Source organism: Lygodium microphyllum, chromosome 13 (assembly GCF_053477565.2).
Source record: "Lygodium microphyllum isolate KBCC chromosome 13, Lygodium_microphyllum_v1.1.10, whole genome shotgun sequence".
NCBI lineage: Eukaryota > Viridiplantae > Streptophyta > Polypodiopsida > Schizaeales > Lygodiaceae > Lygodium > Lygodium microphyllum.
Window position 1 is genome coordinate 127,141,191 of NC_141147.1, and position 20,661 is coordinate 127,161,851.

The window sequence follows — 20,661 nt, forward strand, 5'->3', positions numbered from 1 at the left end:
CCCCTTGTTTCACCCAGAACTTCCTCTTCAATTTGACTCTTGGCTGGCCAAATGCTGCCCCAAATCAATTCGGGATGGCCTGGCTCCTGAAATCCCTTGATAATCTTCAATTATGAGCTGCTGATTTCAGTACCTTGAGCCTTTAATCTTTGGCACGGATCCCAAGGTGGCTGCTAAACCCTAATTTCTGCTGTGAATTAGGATTTACTGCAGAAATTATAGATCAGCCCACCAAAAATGGCTGAGATCTCCTCCGAATGGCTGAGAATTGCTGAGAATGTCCAAGCATAGGCTGAAGGAGATGAGAGAATGCTGTAGAGAGAGAAAATTTTGAGATTTGTCGCGAAGAACTGATCAAAATCAGTCGCTGCCCTGCTGTACCAGCCCCAAACGGATGCATCAACAACAATAGGAGCATCAGAGACTGTGATCTTCAGGAGAAAGTGCATCAGCAGCAATTGTCAGCTTCCCAAGGTCAAGAATATGCAATCTCCATCACCAAAATGGTCTCCAATGGCTGGAAATTGGCCCCAAAAGCTGGCAACAATAGTCCAACAACTCCAAAATGAAAAAACGAAATTTCCCTCTCCCTTCAGCCCTATTTAGCCTTTCCCCCACTTGCACGGGAAAGTTTTGCCGAGTGGCAGCTTTCTTAAACCATTTTCAGCAATTTCCAGCCATTTAATTAATTTTCAGAATTAATTAATTCTGAAAACTAATCCAACCCTTAATCCATGCCCAAAAAATTGACCTTGCCCATCCAAAAATTAATTGGCTAGGTCATTTGCAACCCAAAGTGGTCCCATGCATTAATTGACCCTTGGACAAGCATTAATCAATTAATTAATGCCTAGTCCCTAGTGTCACCACTGACACTTAATGGCCAATTAATGGTCCTAGGGGCAAACTAACACCAAAATTCACCTAGAATCTAACAAGTGTAACTTGTTACAAATTTTGCCTCTGACACCCATCTTTTTCATAGGGTCCTTCGGTCTTCAACTGTGAGAAAGTAGCTTGCACCTCACATGTGCAACACGTGCATCTTTTAATTGCACATTTGATTAATCCTTTAATCAAATGTCAATTAAACATAAGCAAAGTATCAAATTTTCACGTCCTCATGATATAGAGGATCCCTAAGATCCAAGATTTCCACCGGAGAGGAAACCTGCAGTAAAGACCAGTAGACAGAGTAAACTAGAGGACCCGAACCACCACCTCGGGAGAGAAGCCACTAGCTCTGTGCATCCATGCTGGAAGGAATACAAAGGCCGAACTGAAGAACCCGAAACACCACCTCGGGAGAGAAGCCACTAGCTCTGTGCATCCATGTTGGAAGGAATACAAAGGCCTCGTCACTAAGTCGCGACTAAACCTCTCCGAGGTCCCAATCTAGGTGGTACTTGAAGATCCTGGGTATCAGTAGAAGAGATGACTGGTCGAAGACAGCCACCCCAAGAAAGTAGAGGATGGGTGAAGAACTTCATGTGGAGTAGGTTTCCCCTCTGAGGGGGGAGGTGGAGGAGCCCCCGCTGAAGTCGAAGAAGAAGTAGATGCTTCCTCTGACGGCAAAGAAATAACATTCCCCTCTGAGTCCCCCTCTGAAGAAGACAGGAAATCCAAAAACTCATGGATCACGGACTCCGAAATGTTTGATGATGAAGGAAGTGCCGTTGGTCGTGCCGAAGAAGGTATCTGGGATGCTGAAGAGCTCCCAGTGGTAGCCTCTCGAAACTGAGTAGTCAAGGGTGGGAAAGAGTGGGGCTCAGAATGAGCAAAAGGTAGGCAATAGTCGTTGTCTCTTAGTGGAGCGGACTTGGTAGCCGAAGAAGAGAAAGGAGTCGAGCAACCACTATCTCTCGAAGGATCGGACTGACGAGGAGACAGTATCAAACAATCACTATCTCTCGATGGAGAGGACTGCAAATCCGTAGGTCGTGGAAGCCACTGTACTTGAAAATAAGTGGGAGAAGACTACCGTTGGCATTGCGACGATCTCCAGGAGGTCGTAGTGCCAATTGATCCTCCATGTGCTCGAAAGGACTTAGCGCGCATAATATGCGTCTTATTGCCTTGAGCATTGTACTCTGATAGCCGATGCAGAACGATCTATGTGGCTCAGAAAGGAGAGATGGCACAAGGAGTGCCTGGTGGAAGACGCATATACTCCGAGGGGTAGGGAGCAAAGGTCGAAGTCGGCAAGCATCGGTGGTGTGTCCAGTAATGCCACAGTAGGAGCACCCAATAGTCTGGACATCTGTTGGTAAAGAAGCCATGGATACCAATGTGCCTTGCTGAAGAAGGAAGAGGTCAACCACCATGAACCACGAACCGCAATGTTCGCTTCAAGGGGTGTGAGGGCAATGTGAAGCACAAACTGCAATGTCCGCCTCAAGGGGTGGGAGGGTAGTGGAAGGACTGGAAGTGAGCTGCCAGTGGGAGGAGGATGTGACCAACAGTAAGAGGTTGCAACCAATAGAAAAACACAAGTGAGGAGAGAGAAATACTAAAAACATAGACAAGACAGCCTGCAGGAGAGAGAAAGACTAAAAACGCAGGCAATAGGTGAGAGAAAGACTAAAAACACACGCAAGATAGCCTGCATGAGAGAGAAAGACTAAAAACGTAGGTAGCAGGACTGTGATGACGTGACAGGCTGTACGACAACAGGTCTGGACAGGAACACCAATCGCTTGGTTGAAATCAGCTCCAAACTGCGTGAAGAGGGCTGAAAATCAGGCACCAACTAATGGAGACAGCAATGGACAGCTTCGGCTAAGATGTCCTCCACAAACAAGGTGTGGGCAACAAACTGAAACACCTGAAATCTACAAAAACGAGATTGTTGATGCAGCAGAAAAAGAACAGAAATGGATGCCAAACCCATCACCGGTCTTTGCCTTCACTGGAGTGGAGGATCTTTGCTGCTAGGTGAGCAAATCCAGCTTTGATACCATGTCAAAAGATGACATACCAGCGAGACACTAGGGTTTGCACAAAGGAACACGGAGTGAACTCGGCAAACATGGAGAAGAGAAGAGAAGAGAGAAGAAACTCTAATGAATGGAATGATAAAGTTATGAATCATGGAGTGAATGTGATACAAGGGAACAAGGGTGCCGTAGCACAAGGAAGATGATGAAGACAGCCACGAACCGCTATGTCCTCGCGAAGGGGTGTGAGGGCAATGGAGAGGCTGGAGAGAAGAGGTAACGGACTGAATGAATCAGTCGTAAGGAATGAATGAGAGAGTGGCCTATAAATAGGCATAGTCGGTCTAAGATGGAGCCTCTTTTTGGGGTAGCAAACCCTAAACACAAAACGCAAAAACACAAAAAACGTAAACTACGTGTGAAGGGTAAAGGGTTTCTCAACATAGCGCCCATCCGGATGTCCAAGGATATAACACTATGCTGTACTAAGGCTGTTTGGCCCATAGTTGACTTCAAACAATGTACAATACTATTCGTACCATACGATCCGTACGGTACCGTACTGCATGTATCCATATATTTTACGTTAAAACTCGCCCTTTTGGCCACCTCGTCTACACATTCTACATCCCACATTCTCTGCGGCCCCACCTTTAGTCCTGCACGTTCCGCCTACCTATGTGGCACTTTTTTTTTGGGAGAGAGGGGGAGCCTTGGATACCTCATCCCACCCCCTTTTCCAGCCATGCACCCCCCCCCCCCCCCAGCCCTCTTTGGATTCCTTCCAACTGGCAGCCCTCTCTTTGACCTTTGACCATGGTCCTCTCTTTGACTATTTCAAGTTTGAACTTTGACCCTTCTCTCATCTACAAAAGGTGCTCCTCTCCTCTATGCTTCCACACCAATTTAGCCAAGCACTTACCATTCTCATCTTCCTCTCTTGGATCTTGAATGGACTTGTGATTTGTCATTCTCAAATCTCATCTCCCATCCCTTCTTTCCCACACCCTATCAAAGCATTTGCCATTCTCAAATCTCATCTCCCATTCCCTCTATCCCGCACCCTATCAAAGCATTTGCCATTCTTATCTCCCATCCCCTCTCTCTCACTCTTGCCCTTTCAACTTTACCCCAACCCTCGGGCCTCTCGAGTCTCCCTCCCTTTCAACTTTCAAGACTCAAGTTTCAAGAGTCGAGACACAAGCATCTCTCTCTCTCTCTCTCTCTCTCTCTCTCTCTCTCTCTCTCTCTCTCCTCTTTATCCGTCATCGGCACCATGACTCGTGAGAAGCACAAGGCCTTCAATTTGTACGCGATCCATGTGGAGAGGGACACAAAGAAGTCCAACTCCCACCATTGGATATGCAAGTATTGCAGGAAGTGCTATACAAGTGGTGCAACTCGACTTCTCCAACATCTTTCCAAGACAGGGGGGGCAAATTGCTCCATGCAAGATCCCTCAAAACATCGCAGAGGAGGTTCTCCGCAAGATGGGAGGGGAATCCACAAGAGGAGGAGAAAGTGGCTTATCAGCACCAACTCCTATGCCTACTAACGAGGAAGTATCAAATGTGAGCGTATCTTCAACTGATGCGAGAGAGGCCTCTACCATTGGTGGTTGGGGCTCCACATTCGCATCTGATTCCGGTAAAAGACAAAGTGGAGGCTCATGCGGTGTCGGAGAGACAATCCTCTCTCTCTCTCGAGCTCTCGGTTATATGCGTGGATCGGTTGCCTTTCTTAGAAAAAGGCAACGACTTGCAAACATTGAAATTGCACGCACGGTGATTGAGTATAATCTTGCATTCAATGTCCTAAAGCAAGAGCAATGGAAGAAGATGATAAAAGCCATTACCAATATGGGTCTATGTGAAGGATGGACTGGTGTTACATAAAACGACATGAGGACGAAAAAGATTGATGAAGAGAAGGAGAGGATTGATAGAGCCCTTGATCCTACTCAAGCCCATGGATAAAATATGGTTGCTCCATTCTCACCGACGGATGAAGTGATCATAAGAAACAGGGCATCATCAAATACTCGTCTCATGTCCACTTGGCACTTATTTTTTGCATGCCATAGATACCGGTAAGAGGGGGAGCAAAACAACGGGCCCATTCATCTATCACCACATTTGACAAGCTATCGTTGAGATATACATTGCCTTTTAGTTTTGTTTCACTTTCTTTCATTATGATAATTGATTTATGCATGGCTATCTATCTTCCTATTCTAGTATCTATCTCGATTCTCTCTTTCCCCCTAGGCCCCAAGGCCCCTAACCCTCATCCCTCTTCATTCTTGAATCTTCAAAGTTGAAAGTTCAAACTTAAAAGGCTCCTCGACTCTCTTTCTCTCTCTAACCTCCAAGTACTGTCAGTATACTTGTAATTTGCAAATTATGGTTGTAGATGGGCCCCTCAAATGTGGTGCAAATTGTTACCGACAATGCATTGAATTGTCGACGCATGGGCCTTTGTAGGATGTTACGCACGAGTGATTGCGAGGGGTCTATCATGGGCCTTCTCGTTCACTTCTTTAGAGCGGCATTGGTGGAGGCACATGCTTGTATAGTGATCACAGAGACAACGTGCACATGTTTTAGAGATAGCAAAGAGGAGATGGGCATGGATGGATAAGCCCATCCATGGTTTTGCCGCATTGGTACATCCGGCCTACAAGTTGTCAATGGTCATGGATGATAGAGTGTTCCGTTCTGACCAGCTTGCTTATTTGACTCATGTGGTCCTTGTGGATGACCACAATGCAGTGCTAGAGGAGCTAGGATCCTATGCAGATCAAAGAGGGCATGTGGCTTTTACTTCTCCCACTTGTTGGAGAAGAGTGTCACTTGTGAAGCCTTTATTTTCGTGGCAAAACTTTGGATACGCATTGGAGACCCTTCAGCCCTTAGCCATGAGGGTCCTTGCCCGAGATTGCTCTTCCGGTGCAAGTGAAAGAAACTAAAGTGCCTATTCTCTCATTCACACAAAGATTCGCAATCGGCTTAGCACATGACAATTAGAGCGACTAGTCTATTGCCGCACTAACTTACACATGATGAGGACTATGATGAGCATGGGTAGTCCAAAGCAGGTAAACTTTAAACACTTAACCATAACATTTAAAATTTGTTGTTTTAAACTTTGAACTTTGAAATTTATACTTTACAATTTTGACTTTAGCATTTACAACATAGAAACAGGGAACGGCCGTTCCAGCCTGTAGGAACGGCCTAACGCGTTCCAAACCCTCCAAGGAGGTGAAACGGCTAGGGAACGTTCCCTACCGTTCCCTGCCGTTCCCTGTTTGGAACGGCCATTCCAAGCCTGTTGACTGAAAATTGACATTTTTCCCCCCTTTTTTTTTTTGCTTAGGTCACAGTCCTTCTACCACATATTCACCCATCTCCATTACCTAATGTGCACACACTAATCTCTCTCGCTCTCTCTCTCTCTCTCGGGTTGAAGATTCAAAGTGTCAAGACAACCCACAAGCTAATTAGAAGTCCATGCAAAGTTCAAATTTGATGCATTATGAACTCTTGCAAATCACAATCAAATTTCAGCCAATCCTCAATTCCCAAGGTATTCATCCATTTATATTGTCTAATTTCAAGGGAAATTGTGATAATTGGGGCAATTCAAGGCAATTTGGAGCTATGGGGATAATCGAGTCAATTTTGGGACATTTGGGTCAATTTCATGCATTGACGGGTTTTGGGGCAATTAGAGGGACATTCTTTGGGGCAATTTGGGTCATGCAAGGCATATTTGGGGCACTTAAGACATGTGCCGTTCCCCCCATTCCCGTTGCCCGACCTTGGACGTTCCCCCCGTTCCAAGGGGTCCCGTTCCCGTTCCCCGTTCCAGGTAACTATGATTTACAATCTTATGTGCATCACTACATTGTGAAGGTGAATGTTAATACATTCAAGTTGACGGGCGATACTCTTCCGAGTATACATCACGAGGTGGACAAGGAAGAGGTGATGATTTTTGCAAAGCTCTATAGAGAGCTTATAGCAGCAAACACTCGTGACACTCGCAGTCAACGTGCTCATGGGCAAGGAGTTCGAGTAGATGGTAGCAGGGCATGGTCATTCAACGCTCTCCATCATCGAGGAGGGGTGGTTTGAGTGACTTGCAAACATATATAAGGCGGGGCTCTAGTAGCCACATCATGTGCCTCATGGTGACATCCCCCCCTTGCCTACATAGCTGCCACCTAGGGATGGTAACCTCATCAATGAGGATGAGTATCCAATGCTAAGGAGTCATCTTCAGACTCTCTTGATGAGCACTCAAATTATTCTGATGATGATGATGATGACGATGATGACGATGATGATAGTGATGCCTCATCATAGATTCATAGGTCTCTCTCTTTTTTGTATCAGATATACTAGTCTCTAGTTGTATCGCATGTTTTGCGCAGCCCATGCAACCGTGATGGTCACCCTCATGTATTCATCTTATTCTGTAATGAAATGGCTATTTCCACTTTAAACATGTATTCTATGATCTATCATTTAATTATTTATAGTTTTTTTATTTAAAAAATCATCTTAATTTTTTTTTCGTACTAATATCGTACCATACCTTATGAAATCACAAGGTACCATTTAGTACTGTATTTTATCGTACCATACCGTTTCGTACATTTCATTACCTGGCAACTATGGTTTAATCAAAACAATTGAGATATGTGAAAAATATATACATCCTATGGATTTATGGCAAATATTTTAGATTCTCTTTTTGCGTCCTTTGTTTTGATTATGCTAGTTGTGAATTTTCAACAATTATTTGGCAATAACATAGTTAAGCAATAGTGGTCAATGTTGTTTTATTACATTGCCTTATGGAAATTCCAATACACTATACTTTTCTTTTGGTACATGACAATGCAATCAAGGACAATTGCAAGGATCTCAAAGGAGAGACTTGTCATGAGGATATGAAAACTTAATAATTTGCTAAGCATTTGATAAAGTTGTTAATCAAATGTGCAAGCCAAGGACCCCAAGCTATCAGTTGGTCCCAAAGGCAAAAGTAATACGTTGTACTCGATAGGTAAGATCTAGTGACAAATTTCGGCCTAGATCATTTTATTAGCCACTAATGTCAATGGTGACATTAAGAACTAAACGTTAATTAATTAATTAATGTCAATTAAAGCCTAATAAATACACAAGAATACCTGGGTGACAAATTTGTTGGCTAGTGTAATTATCTTTCTAAGTAAGATTTAATAATTAAATTATTTTATAAAATTAATATTTTAACATTTATTTCAATTTGGTTAAAAATTGCCAAAAAATGCAATTAAAATACTACTACTTGAAAGAACTTGCATATGCAAGTGAGAAGAGATTGGTTGGAGGCTCAAAGAGAGAGGAGAGAGTCGTTTGGTGTAGTGCAACTAAAGGAGGAGCTAAATAAACAAGTTACTAGCTGATTTGCAGCATTTCCAATCATCAAGAGGAGCAACCATTGGAGCAAGTGACAGCTACCAAAGGCCCCAAAGCAACAAGCAACAAAACTGGGAAATCACCCGATTCTCAACAATGAAAGACTAAATTTTCTCTCCTCGACATTCTCTCTCATTCTCTAGCCATCACTCAAGTTATCTCAATAAATCTCAACCATTTCAGTCATTGGGGTAAAAAAATTCAAAGGTTCATTGTTATAAACCCTAATTCATAATAGAAATTAGAATTTGACAACAGCCTTGAGAAGTAGGCTCAAAATTCAAGGCCTAGTACTTCAAATTCAATAACTGAAATATGGGGATTTCAAAGAGTTTCCAAGGGCTAGCCAATCAACATTAAGTTTTGGACACGCTTTGTATTCCAAGGAGTAAAATAAAGGCCAATTTCCAAGCAAACCAAGGGTCAAATTGGTTTCAAGGCTTGCAAGCTTGCTGGTCATTTATAATAGCAAGAGACATTGGAAAGTGAAGGAGATTGCAATAATCTCAATGTACTTCATCCACATTTCAATTGCAATATAAGATAAAGAAATATCGCAAGGGGTGTCAATTAGGGCCAACAAGGTGTCCAATGTCCAAGATTAAGTGGTAACTTTTGCATTTCAATTTATTTGAATCATTATTGTTCCATTGGGCGGATACCATCAGCTCCCTTGAATTGGTGGGTCCATGGCACTTCATTGGAAGTCAAAAGTATTACTCTAGTGCTGAGTTTGTAATCAACTGAGCATTACAGCAAGAATGTCTTCACATAGTGAGATCTGATGATATCTCTCAAACATTCACAAGGTGCAATCACCCTCTATTATGTGCTCCATCTCAAGTTGTTTACACAAGTGAACTACACGAGCCTCCTTGCATACTTGATACAAAGAAGCAAATTTATCCCAAGCACCATTGGCCGTTGTGTATGATCGAGAGTGGCAGATAACATGTCTCATTCACAAGAGTGCAATCTGAACATGTGCTTTGGCATCTCATTCATCCCATCTCAATTGATTAGTAGCAATGGAAGCTGCAGCAGGAGCTAGAGTGGAAGATCCACTAGACAGAGGATGAATTGGATGAACTAGCAACATTCTATGCAATAGGGCCTACAAGCCTAACCTCAGTATAGCCCCAAAGTTGTTTGGCAACCAAAACATGTGTCATCATCTATGCCCACATTGGATAATTTATGCCATCTAGTTTGTCAAAGTTCCCAAACGTATTTAGCAAGTCATTTTGGCCTGCCATTGCTTACTGTCTATGATTGATTTATTACAAGAGCAACTGCTAAATGTATATCTAAAGATGCAATAATGTGAAAAAACAAGTAAAAGCCAAAAAACTTATAATTTTGTGCGCAAAAGACAATCTCAAAGAAAAAATTTCAATTGAAAAAGCTCCAATGTCCCGAAATGTCAATAAAGATGATGAAATTTGCTTTGACTTTGATTAGCTAGGACAAATTTCACTGAATTCCCAAATTGTTTTGACAAAATTTGGTAAATTTAGATTCCTAAAACGCCCTAGAATTATAACGCGAAATCGGGTAATTTTAAGCTCCAAATAGAAAATCCTCAAAATTTTGGTGCAATTTGATGATTCGTGTGAAAGCCCCAAATTTTGGGTCAATTCAAAAGAGAAATTGAAAATATTTATGCAAATTTTTTAATATGTGTACATATTGTGTGAGATTAAGACTAAGAGATAACAAAGATATGATTGAGTTTTAATATTTTAATGTCAAGGCTACAACAAATGAAATAGCCATCGATATGCTTTCCCTATCTACTTGCTAGTTAAAGAGCTCGTGGATTGCTACATGTTACTGCTTATAGCTCTCCCAAAACACCCACCCCCATGACATCATTCTGCATCAACATTGATGGTAATTGCACTCACAATCTATTTTCACAAGACAACACACAAGTCATTGTTGGACAAACAATACTCCTTGAGCCTACGATTCTCTCTCTCTCTCTCTCTCTCTCTCTCTCTCTCTCTCTCTCTCTCATTATTCATTCAGCACGCAACATCCATTCACCTTTTTCTTCTTTATTTGCACTTTCATTTAAGTTCATTGTGCTAGTCACATTCATATACTCTTTGTATTTTCTTTGCAAATCCTAGTGTATCCTCATAGTACACTTTAACCACATAGTACAATCAAAAACATAGACCCAGCAAGAGGATGCAAGAGGAAAAATGCTACAACTACATGGGGGCTAAAGGAGCACCCATAGAAACATGAAACGGGGAACGGGAACGGGGAACGGGAACGGGGACGGAGATGGGAACGCCAAACCTAGGGAACGGGGACGTGGGAACGGGAACGGCATTTAAAAAATCAAAATTCATGAAAAAAAATTAATATTTCACTGATAATCCATGTGGACTCTGGGAGTCTGGAGTGTTAAAACTTAAAACCAAGGTATATAATCCACAAGGACAAATCATTTTAAGTTTTAAGTTTTAACTTTAAGATATCATGCATTATTCTAAAACTACTCATTAGAAATTGAATTGCAACTTACAAGGCTCAAGAGGTAAGCTATTCAATTATAAATAATAAAATCCATAATACATATGCCAAAAATCATAAATGATAAAACAATGAACAATGAACTAAACTTAAAAGTCTTAGCTAAAAGAACATGCCTATGGTACCATTGCCAAAAAACTTAAAAGATTACAAATATGAAATTGAAGTCTAATCTTTGAAAGAACATGCTCATTGCCCCAAAAAAGACTGCAAATATAAAGTCTAATCTCTAGACTAAAGCAAAATGCGGCATGCCGTATGCCAAAATAGCCCAAAGGGCAACTGCAAGACTACAAGACTCAAGTACAAGTATAATATCGACATGGCACAACTGTCAACAACCCAAGTGTCACAGTGTCATCAATGATCATAATATCATATATAATGTAAATGTGTCATGTATCATGAGACTCGTGATAAGTAAGCTAAATCAAAGATCATGATGAGGCTCTGAGGCTGCTCTAGCCACTCCTGAAGTGCCAGCCTCATCATCATGTGTACCATGAATTGCTGCATCTCCCTCAACATCAGCATGTGTCTCCTCTTCTTGCTGCATCTCCCACTCTGTGAATGGATCAGGCTTTGTTGTCATACTGTTACATAACATCCTCAAATTAGCACTAACGAATACTAGATCGTTTGCCCTTTCCACACCAAGACGGTTCCTCTTCTTTGAAGCAATGTGAGCGTAGGTACTCCACAATTGCTCCAAACAAGAGGAGCTAACTGACTGACTCAAAATACGGATGGCTAGTTGCTGCAACTCAGGACCATCCGAACCATAGTCCTCCCACCACAAAGCTGCCCCAATCTTACAGCGATCCTCCTGTGTATCCCCACAACCAAAAGAACCCCGAAAGGTCCTATAACATGAAAGCTGATCTCTGATCTTTCGTCTAGTGCCATGATCAGGTACTAGACGAGACAATATAAGTCTCCATGCATCCATAACCTCACTGTCATTCTCTTGACCCTTGCCCTGGAACTCAGGATCCACAACAAATGCAGCTGCATGCATGGGTGAGCTATAGGAGTTCCACCTCGTCACAACTAAATGGTGTATTTCCTCATACGCCTCATCATTTGGTGCCAACTCCTGCAACTTTTCATTCAACCTGTCCATAGCCTCATATACCTTGCCAATGCAAGGTTGCATAGCATCCATAACCCTCAATAAATGTACAATGGGTGATACCATAGCATCTATCAGCTTTACATCATCCCAAAAAGTGGAGTTATTTGCTTTCTCCAAGCATAAGATACCTGTAGGAGTATCTGCCAATGTTGATGAGGTAAACTCATCACTAAGAAATAACTGCCTCAAGGCACCACTGCATTCTCTTAACCTGCCTAGCATCAAGAAGTTAAAGGCAAATCTGGTATCAGAGTATTTTAAAAGTGTCTTCTTCGACCGCAAAGAAAAGTGATGGCGAAGAAATTGGTGGTTCAAAACAAAGCTAACCATTTGAGCTCCTTGCTCTATGACAGGTGCAATCCATGACAGGTTACCAATATCCTTTAGTAGGTTGTTCAAGCAATGAGCCATACAATATGAAACTGTGATATGTGGATAATATCCCTGAATAATAGCACCTGCTGCCCTATTTGCAGGCTCTCCATCTGCAACAAATCCCACAACATGCTCTGGGCCAATAAGCTCAACACCTGTAACCCACTCTGCTGCAAGTACATCTGCTGACTTTCCTGTCTCCGATGCATCATGTGAAGATATAAAATACATTTCCCCACGAGAATAAGCAACCATACCATGAATAGATCGCTTGCGTGTATCACTCCAACCATCAGCAATCAAGGAAACTCCATTTTTAGCCCACATGCTCTTTCTAGTCACTGCTGCTTGCTCAACAAGGCGCTTTTCCTTGTCGAGCAAAGTGGTGCGTAAGGTCTCTGATGATGGAGGTACATACGAAGGGCCATACTCACCAATCTTCTTGCACATCAATTTAAAATACTCTGACCTGGCTGCACGAAACTGAATGTGGTCATGATAAAAAAAGCGTGCCACTGATGTATCCACCTCTTCCTTCTTCTTGGGATCCCAACTAGCATCAAGTGTGCTTTGTCTACGTGCAACATGTGGCGTTGTTGATGCCATGGCCGATGCAATGCCTGTAGTAGGTGTGGAGGTAGCACTTCCTGATACTGACCCTGCTCTAGATGCATCTGATGGGGATGGTGTCACAAAAGTTGCAGGGTCAACTGCAACACGTCGTGGTCTAGATGCAAGATAAGCTTGTTGACCTGCTACACGGTCACGAAGCTCCCTTTGCTTCTCCAAGGTCACATTTGGACAAAACTGCACCTCTGAATTTGGCTCATGTAGGAGATGAGCTCGGACCTGATTATGCATAAATATTAAAATTTAAAATGGAACAAGTGGCAATTGGTAGTCCATATTCTAATATTTAAGTAACTTTGAAAAATTAAAATCAATAAAAATTTGAAATACAAATGCTCGGCTCAATGGATTACCTTGTTTGCTCCACTAGTTCGCTTGTATGGGCAAAGCTTGCAAGTCCATGGTCGAGATCCTCCACCACTCAAAGGGCGGTCAGCATTTACTTCTTCCCACCATGACCAATCATCAGACCTTCTTCCTCGACCACCAACCCGACGAGCGGGGCGGGAAGATGAAGCCATTTATGATTTCAGGCTGAAAATTGAAGGCCTTAGGTTAAAGAGTCGAGAGAAGGAAAATTTGAAGGCTGAAAATGGATTATTGAAGGCTCGAGATAAGGGAGAAGGCTCAAGAGTCAAGACTCACTCAAGAGTCGAGAGAGAAGGGAAAGGGAGAGAAGGGAGAAGAAGAAGAAGGTTCATGGAAGAAGGAAGAAGAGAAGGAAGAAGTGAAGAGAAGTTAGAAGGAAGAAGAGAAGGAAGAGAAGAAAGAATAAGAAGAGAAAGAAAAAGAAGGAAAAGAAGGAAGAGGTTGGAGGTGGGAGGAGAAAGAAGAGAAAGAAGAAGAAGGAAGAGAGGGAAGAGAAGGAAGAAGGTGGCTGGGCCTAGGGCAGGAGAACTGGGCCAGGCTGAGGCGGGAGCAGGCTGCAGGAGAAATGGGCCAGGCGGGTGCAGGCAGGAGCAGGCGGGACGCAGGCGGGAGCAGACGGAATGCAGGCGGGAGCAGACGGAACAGCGCGAAGAATAATACAGGGCGCGGGCAAAAACTAGGCGCAGGCACTTGCCACGTGGCGTTCCCTGTCACGTTTCAGACAGGGAACGCAGCAGGGTGCGGGCAAAAACTAGGCGCAGGCACTTGCCACGTGGCGTTCCCTGTCACGTTTCAGACAGGGAACGCAGCAGCGTTCCCTGACTGAAACGTGTTCCCTGTCACGTTTCAGACAGGGAACGCAGCAGCGTTCCCTGACTGAAACGTGACAGGGAACGTTCCGTTTTTGGGAAACGCGGTCCGAGCCGGAAACATGCCAGGGACGGCGATTCTGCGTGCCGGGGGGCCGTTCTGGCCGTTTCCTGTCACTATGGGAGCACCTCAATAATAGTTCTCGCATTATGAGCTTCCCATTGATGCACAAAATCGAGGTGAATAATACATGGATCATCTTGTGGCTCTAGCCATTGTATTCCAAAGATCTTGAGAAGAAAGGACTTGTTGTATTGAATTGAAACTAGTCACAAGTTACAGCTACAAGGGGCCCCTAGGATGCCGAGACATCATTCTCATGGCAATTTCATAGTAGCCATCACACTTGGGAAGAATGAAGTCGACGCATGCAGATCCATGTTATTATCTGCATTTCCTTAATCATGCCAACAGAATGCATTGATACTTGATAGGCCTATTGCATTTAGATATTGTGCAGAGCAACAAAATTTATTGCAATAATAGCCTCTGGACCAGATATTGATCTGCTGGAATTTTAGGAACCACATAATGCTAAAGTGTTTGTGAAGGGCAGTTGTTTAATGCATAGATATTGAGTGGACGTTGAACACTGTTGCAGAAATCTTACACATTGCATTGCAATTCAGCCAATTCTGACTGCACTTGAAATTGTATTTACTGAATGAAGTAGATGCATGCAGAACCACGTTTTTATCTACATTTGTAATCATGCCAAGATAATGCATTCGTACTTGATTGCCTATTGCATTCACAAATTGGGCAGAGGTACATAATTTTTGGCAGGAATAACATCTGGACCAGATATTGAACTGCAGAATTTCTGGAAGCATAGGTCGGTTGCTTGATGCATAGGTAAGGAGTGGACATTTAACTATGTTGCAGAAATTTAAGATCTGCATAAATAGATTTTGAATTCAGTGCAACCTACGGTGGGCAACCACATGTTGCCCGCCTATTATCACACACACGTACGCGCGCGCACACAAAGTAAATTCACGATGAAAAACCGCAGTGAGGGAGAGCCATCGTGAATGTACCTAGGTGGATCTGTGCAGACGGATATCGGAACCGTTCGTCCACGGCAGAGCGCATCCTCACGCCTTCTATGATAATGCAGGCTCCAAACGATGATGACGAAGTAGCTTCTACGGTGATCTCTGTCTCTGTCGCTCTCTCTCACGATGCTTTGGGTCTCTCTCTCTCTCTCTCTCTCTCTCAAATCAGACTGTTCTTTACCTCACAGGTTAGTCTTTCCCCCGCAATTATCTTTTTGAGCAGAGAGCCCTGGCAACTGCGCATTAGTGACCTTGCTTCTCTGCTCTCTCGTCTCTCGCCAGCGGAAGGAGGACCCGAAACCAATGTTCTAGAAAAACCTAGGTTTATTCACTTCATCGACCTATTTCACTCGCATCAACCTATGAGTGGCCCGGCTCTTAGGTTGGAGGTGAGGAGACACCTTAGCCTTTGGCTATGATGTTATTTATAATTCTAATTTTAAAGGCGAAGAACCAAAATTCTTATTGACAAGTTTTTTCTTCCTCCCGACACTTCACACTAGCGCTGGCTTAAGTTTGCGCCAAACTTTTTGAGGCACCATTGTTACTATTGGTTAACACATTTCACGTTTTGATGCATGTCTTCCGTGGGAATATGATTCATAGCCAGTTGAGTCTTTAAAAGGGGGAGGATTTTTATTCTTTAATATTTTGCAAAGTTGGGGTGTAGGGGGGAATGATTTTTTTCTTTAATATTTTAAAAAGGCAACAAGGCAAAAGTTGGAGGGGAGGTGTGCACAAAAGTTGAGGGGGAGGGGTGTGCACATGTGCAATGGAAGTCCAGGGGGTGAGTATTAACATTAATGTATTACAAATAAATATTTTGTTTATTTGTAATACATTAATATATCATTAGTATTAATACGTCGATATGTATATTTTTATAATATGTGGTCAAAGGCACGTGGACATGAAGTCTGAGTCGCAAATGGGTTGAGTCATCAAAGTCACCTGAACGGACGCCAATGGGCGATGGGTGACAGGCATTGGCACATGGGTGACATCCCCCCACCCCCTTGCCTTAACTCAACATTAGGTTTGAAAAAGTGGCCAAGTTGGCGATGGATTTGGTGGGTAGGGTGTCAATTTTGGTGGGGTTGGACGGGCTCTCTCTCTCTCTCTCTCTCTCTCTCTCTCTCTCTCTCTCTCTCTCTCTCTCTCTCTCTCTCTCTCTCTCTCTCTCTCTCTCTCTCTCTCTCTCTCTCTCTCTCTCTCTCTCTCTCTCTCTCTCTCGGAGATGGGCAATGGCTTCATAGAAGTCTTTATTTCTTAGTGGCTGTCTTTTTTTTAATGAAACATCTTTTTTTTAAAAATGGAAAATAGGCTGCCATTGGTAAGAATGCCCTCCGGGAGAGAGAGAGAGATTGCCATGATGATGACTCATTGTTCAAATAAAGACCCATTCCTTGGATACCAAACCTCTCCTCCTTGTGCCACATAAGCTCTCGTTGGTTTGCGATCACTAATTATTACAAATGTCAATAAATGTACACACAAACAAAGTAACTATATATTGACCACTCACTTAGTCTAGGCAGGCATGCCACCACACACACACACACATCTAGCTCATGGGGTAAATCTCTAATGGTTAGGCAAACAAAATACTACCAAGCATAATTTTATGGAGAAAATTGTGAAGGGTCTTTAACATGCATTTTACTATTTAATGTATGCTCAAAATGGGTTTGGCATTTTATATAATTGGCATCGTAGTAGGTACCAAGAATACATGGGATTGACATTTTATCCTAGCCATTTTTAGCTTTTCATGCTTAAAATATGAATTTTCTCTCTAGCTATTATGTTTGCTTTTAATGTTTAACTATGTGAATTTGGCCTCTAACTATTATAGTTGCTATTGATTTTTGTCTCTAGTTAGGCTCTCATTTAATGCTTTACTGTGTAATTTGGTCTCTAGTTACTATATTTGCAATTGATTTTTGTCTTTGGTCATTGATGTGCTCTTATCTTGGTCATTTATATCTTACCATTTTTAATCAATTATTTGAACCTGACTTATGTACTTACATTGGCAAGCCCTTTTTTATTACATCACCTCGATCAACTTTCAATAAGGCCCAATCGATTGGGTGAAATGTGGCATGTGTGCATACAAGTGAGTGGTTCAATACTTGGCTTTTGTAGCTATTTTGTTGATGTGTGAAAGATCTACCCTTCACAAGTGAATACCAAACAATTTGATACTTAAAATCTTTTATTATTATTATTGAAAGCTTTTGGGGGAGGGGCCACGTGTCACATTTTTGCCCCTCCCCCAAGTGCTTCTAGAGGATGCCACGTGGCACCCCTTCCCCTCCTACCTTCTCTCTCTCTCTCTCTCTCTCTCTCTCTCTCTCTCTCTCTCTCTCTCTCTCTCTCTCTCTCTCTCTCTCTCTCTCTCTCTCTCTCTCTCTCTCTCTCTCTCTCTCTCTCTCTCCACACAGACTGTCGTATGGTAGAGTAGGAGGATGGCATCCATAAAGCAAGGTGTGCAATGTTGTCATGCATAGGCAGTGGCAACACACACACACACACACACACATAGCATGTGCTCCTTATATTATAGCCTTCAGATGCAAGGGAAGCGTAGACTATGCGTTTTCATTAGAAGGCAATGAGGGAGCCATGGGGATGGAAGTTGGTGTTATGTTTGGCAAAGCCAAGACAACAAAGGGGATATTTATTATGAGAATATCCATAGAGGGGACGACGCAAGAGAGAGCATTTGAATTTCAACCTGCGCTGCTAACTTTACAATATACATATTTAAGAAACTAAAGAGAGAAAAAGAGATACTCTCTACAGAGGAGACGATGGGGCAAAGAGAGCATTAGAACTCCATATTGACCTTGCCTGCAATTACTCACATTGAGAGAAACATGAGGCCTGGAGGAGGGTCTATGTGTAGAGAGAGAGAGAGAGAGAGAGAGAGAGAGAGAGAGAGAAGATAGGAGGGGGAGGGGTGCCACGTGGCACCCTCTAGAAGCGCTTGGGGGAGGGGCAAAAATGTGACATGTGCCCCCCCCCCCCCCCCCAAAGGCTTTCAATAATAATAATAGAAGATTTTAAGTATCAAATTGTTTGGTATTCACTTGTGAAGGGTAGATCTTTTACACATTAACAAAACAGCTACAAAGCCAAGTATTGAACCACTCACTTGTATGCACGCATGCCACATTTTACCCAATCGATTGGGCCTAATTGATAAGTTGATCGAGGTGATGTAATAAAAAAGGGCTCACCAATATAAGCGCTTAAGTCAAGTTTAGATAATTGATTAAAAATGGTGAGATATTAATGACCAAGATAAGAGCATATCAATGACCAAATACAAAAATCAATTGCAAATATAGTAACTAGAGACCAAATTACACAATAAAGCACTAAATGAGAGTTATGCCAAGTGTAGGATGAAGTAGTTGATGATAGAAGGGGAAAGTGTGATGTCAAGTAATTGAAGCTTATGTATCCCAACATCCTCTCTTGTCATTGATCATGGTTCTGCGATTGGTCTTCTCCATAGAGTATCATGTTTCAATCACCCACGAGTAGGATTTGAGATTGCTTCTGCCCAAAAACCACTTTTGGCCCCAATCTTTTGAAGTGTTGGGCTCGTACATTGGGATGACTATGAGGGCTTCCTCACTAGTCATGATTCTTATATCTATCATAGACCTTGACTTATATGTTTATTAGATATGCTTAATGGTCCACCCTTGTAATGTGCCACCAATGATTTGTAACACTCAAAGTTGTAAAGTTCCTATTACGAGGAGAAGCCATGGGTGAGCCGAAAGACATTGGTTGGGTCCTAACTTGTATGCCATATGAAGTCTATGTGATAGATGGGAAAAATATGATCTATGTGGGTCTAAACCTATGAGTTAGGTGGAGTAGTTAAAATGGTAGCAACTCGAGTCACATTGTACCAAGTTGTAGGGCCTATGATCCCTATTTTAGATCCCAAGGGCTATGGAGGTGGTCCCTAATTGAGGGGTCTCGGGGGGACATTGGACCCCCTAGCAAGGTTCTAAGGGAAATTGTCCCTCCACCCCATGGTAAATGCAATATTTCATAGAACATTCGTTGGATTTTCATTAAACTTTGACATCATCTAGGAAAGTGTTCTTAATAGCTTCCATATCAAGTTATGGGACAAGATGTGGAGGGTGGCTCAACTAGATTGATTCTACTGTAATGATGGTGGATGGTCACTAGCTCTTGTAGTGAAGTTGCAAGCAAGGCGTGAGGTACTAATTTTTCACATGTCCCCCTAATATTGTCATTCGATTGATTTTTATGTCCATGATCTATGGAGTCTTCTCCTATCCCCCCCCTCCCCCGACTGCCCTTTTTAAGGTGAATGTTTCCTTCCTACATAGCAATCCCTACTTGGGAAAGATCCATTGAACTTGGTCGAATGTTGATGGTGCTAGCCTAAAAGAGCACTACATTACAATAATTGATGCAATGGTCAATGCTCGCAAAGATTATGGTAGGACTGTACAGGTTCACTTAAACCTAGCCTTGGTGGAGAGGGCATTGGGACTAGAGCCGAAGATAGAGAAGAAGCAGAAGAGGGATGTATATGCCATGCAATGCAACCTCACCAAGTACCTCGAGAAATTTGCACAAGAGCCTGACCACACAAAGTGTGTGGAGTTTCTCAAGACATAAGACCCTGACAATGAGTGCGGCACCGTCATGGTAGGAAGGGGATAAATCTATTACATAGAAGATAGAATAACTAATGGGGAAACCCACCTTCATCTTTTGTTTTTGTCATAATCCCAAGTTTCCATTAGTGCTTCCAAATTAATAATTCATTGGAAAGTCATAATTAAAAAAAAAAGAATCTATATGTTTATTGAATGAAAGCATTAAAATCCCATCCAATGTATAATCTTCCCTTCAGACTTTAACTTTTTTCCCTTTATTTCAAAGTTCTCTTGCCATTTTTCCTACCTCGCTCGTTGTTTATGTGTTTATGCTTTTTGCTTAATTTTCCTTGGTTTTAATTTGATTCACCTCACCCCCCTCCCCTCCTAGCTTGAGAAGAATCCTTCCTAGGATTGAAGGTTTTGGAGGTCGAGGACATTCTGCAATGGGTCTAGGAGTTATCGACGTAGGAACCAAGTGTAGAAATCGGGGTTGTACTCTAACTGAGCTTCGTGGTCTAGATCAAAAGGTCGAGTGCCTACGTGTGTGATGTAAGTGAGAACATCTGTTAGAAAGTCACTGGAAGCGAGTGGCTAGTAATATGT

General features: G+C 42.5%; 2 protein-coding genes across 4 annotated transcripts in view; both read right to left on the minus strand.

Annotated features, from left to right (window-relative positions):
- The window catches only part of LOC148027189 (uncharacterized), a 39,855-nt gene extending 24,061 nt beyond the window's left edge, over positions 1-15,794 (minus strand). For all 3 annotated transcript variants that reach the window (XM_087691729.1, XM_087691731.1, XM_087691732.1), the window contains exon 1: positions 15,377-15,794. The gene's annotated coding sequence lies outside the window, so the exon portion shown is untranslated. The remainder of the gene's footprint in view (positions 1-15,376) is intronic.
- Positions 11,085-13,704, minus strand: LOC148027191 (uncharacterized). Its single transcript, XM_087690403.1, has 2 exons — positions 13,442-13,704; positions 11,085-13,331 (listed from the first exon to the last, which is right to left on the minus strand). Exons 1-2 carry the CDS (start codon positions 13,616-13,618, stop codon positions 11,388-11,390), a joined length of 2,121 nt encoding a protein of 706 aa, XP_087546529.1. The 5' UTR covers positions 13,619-13,704; the 3' UTR covers positions 11,085-11,387.
- Positions 15,795-20,661: the final 4,867 nt, after the last annotated feature.

What these genes read in the sequence shown, in the direction of transcription:
- LOC148027191 (XM_087690403.1), bottom strand. Translation starts at nt 13,618, where the DNA reads ATGGCTTCATCTTCCCGCCCCGCTCGTCGGGTTGGTGGTCGAGGAAGA. An exon ending in GAGCAAACAAGGTAATCCAT is followed by an intron (nt 13,332 to 13,441) that starts TGAGCCGAGCAT and finishes TAAATTTTAATA; the next exon opens with TTTATGCATAATCAGGTCCG.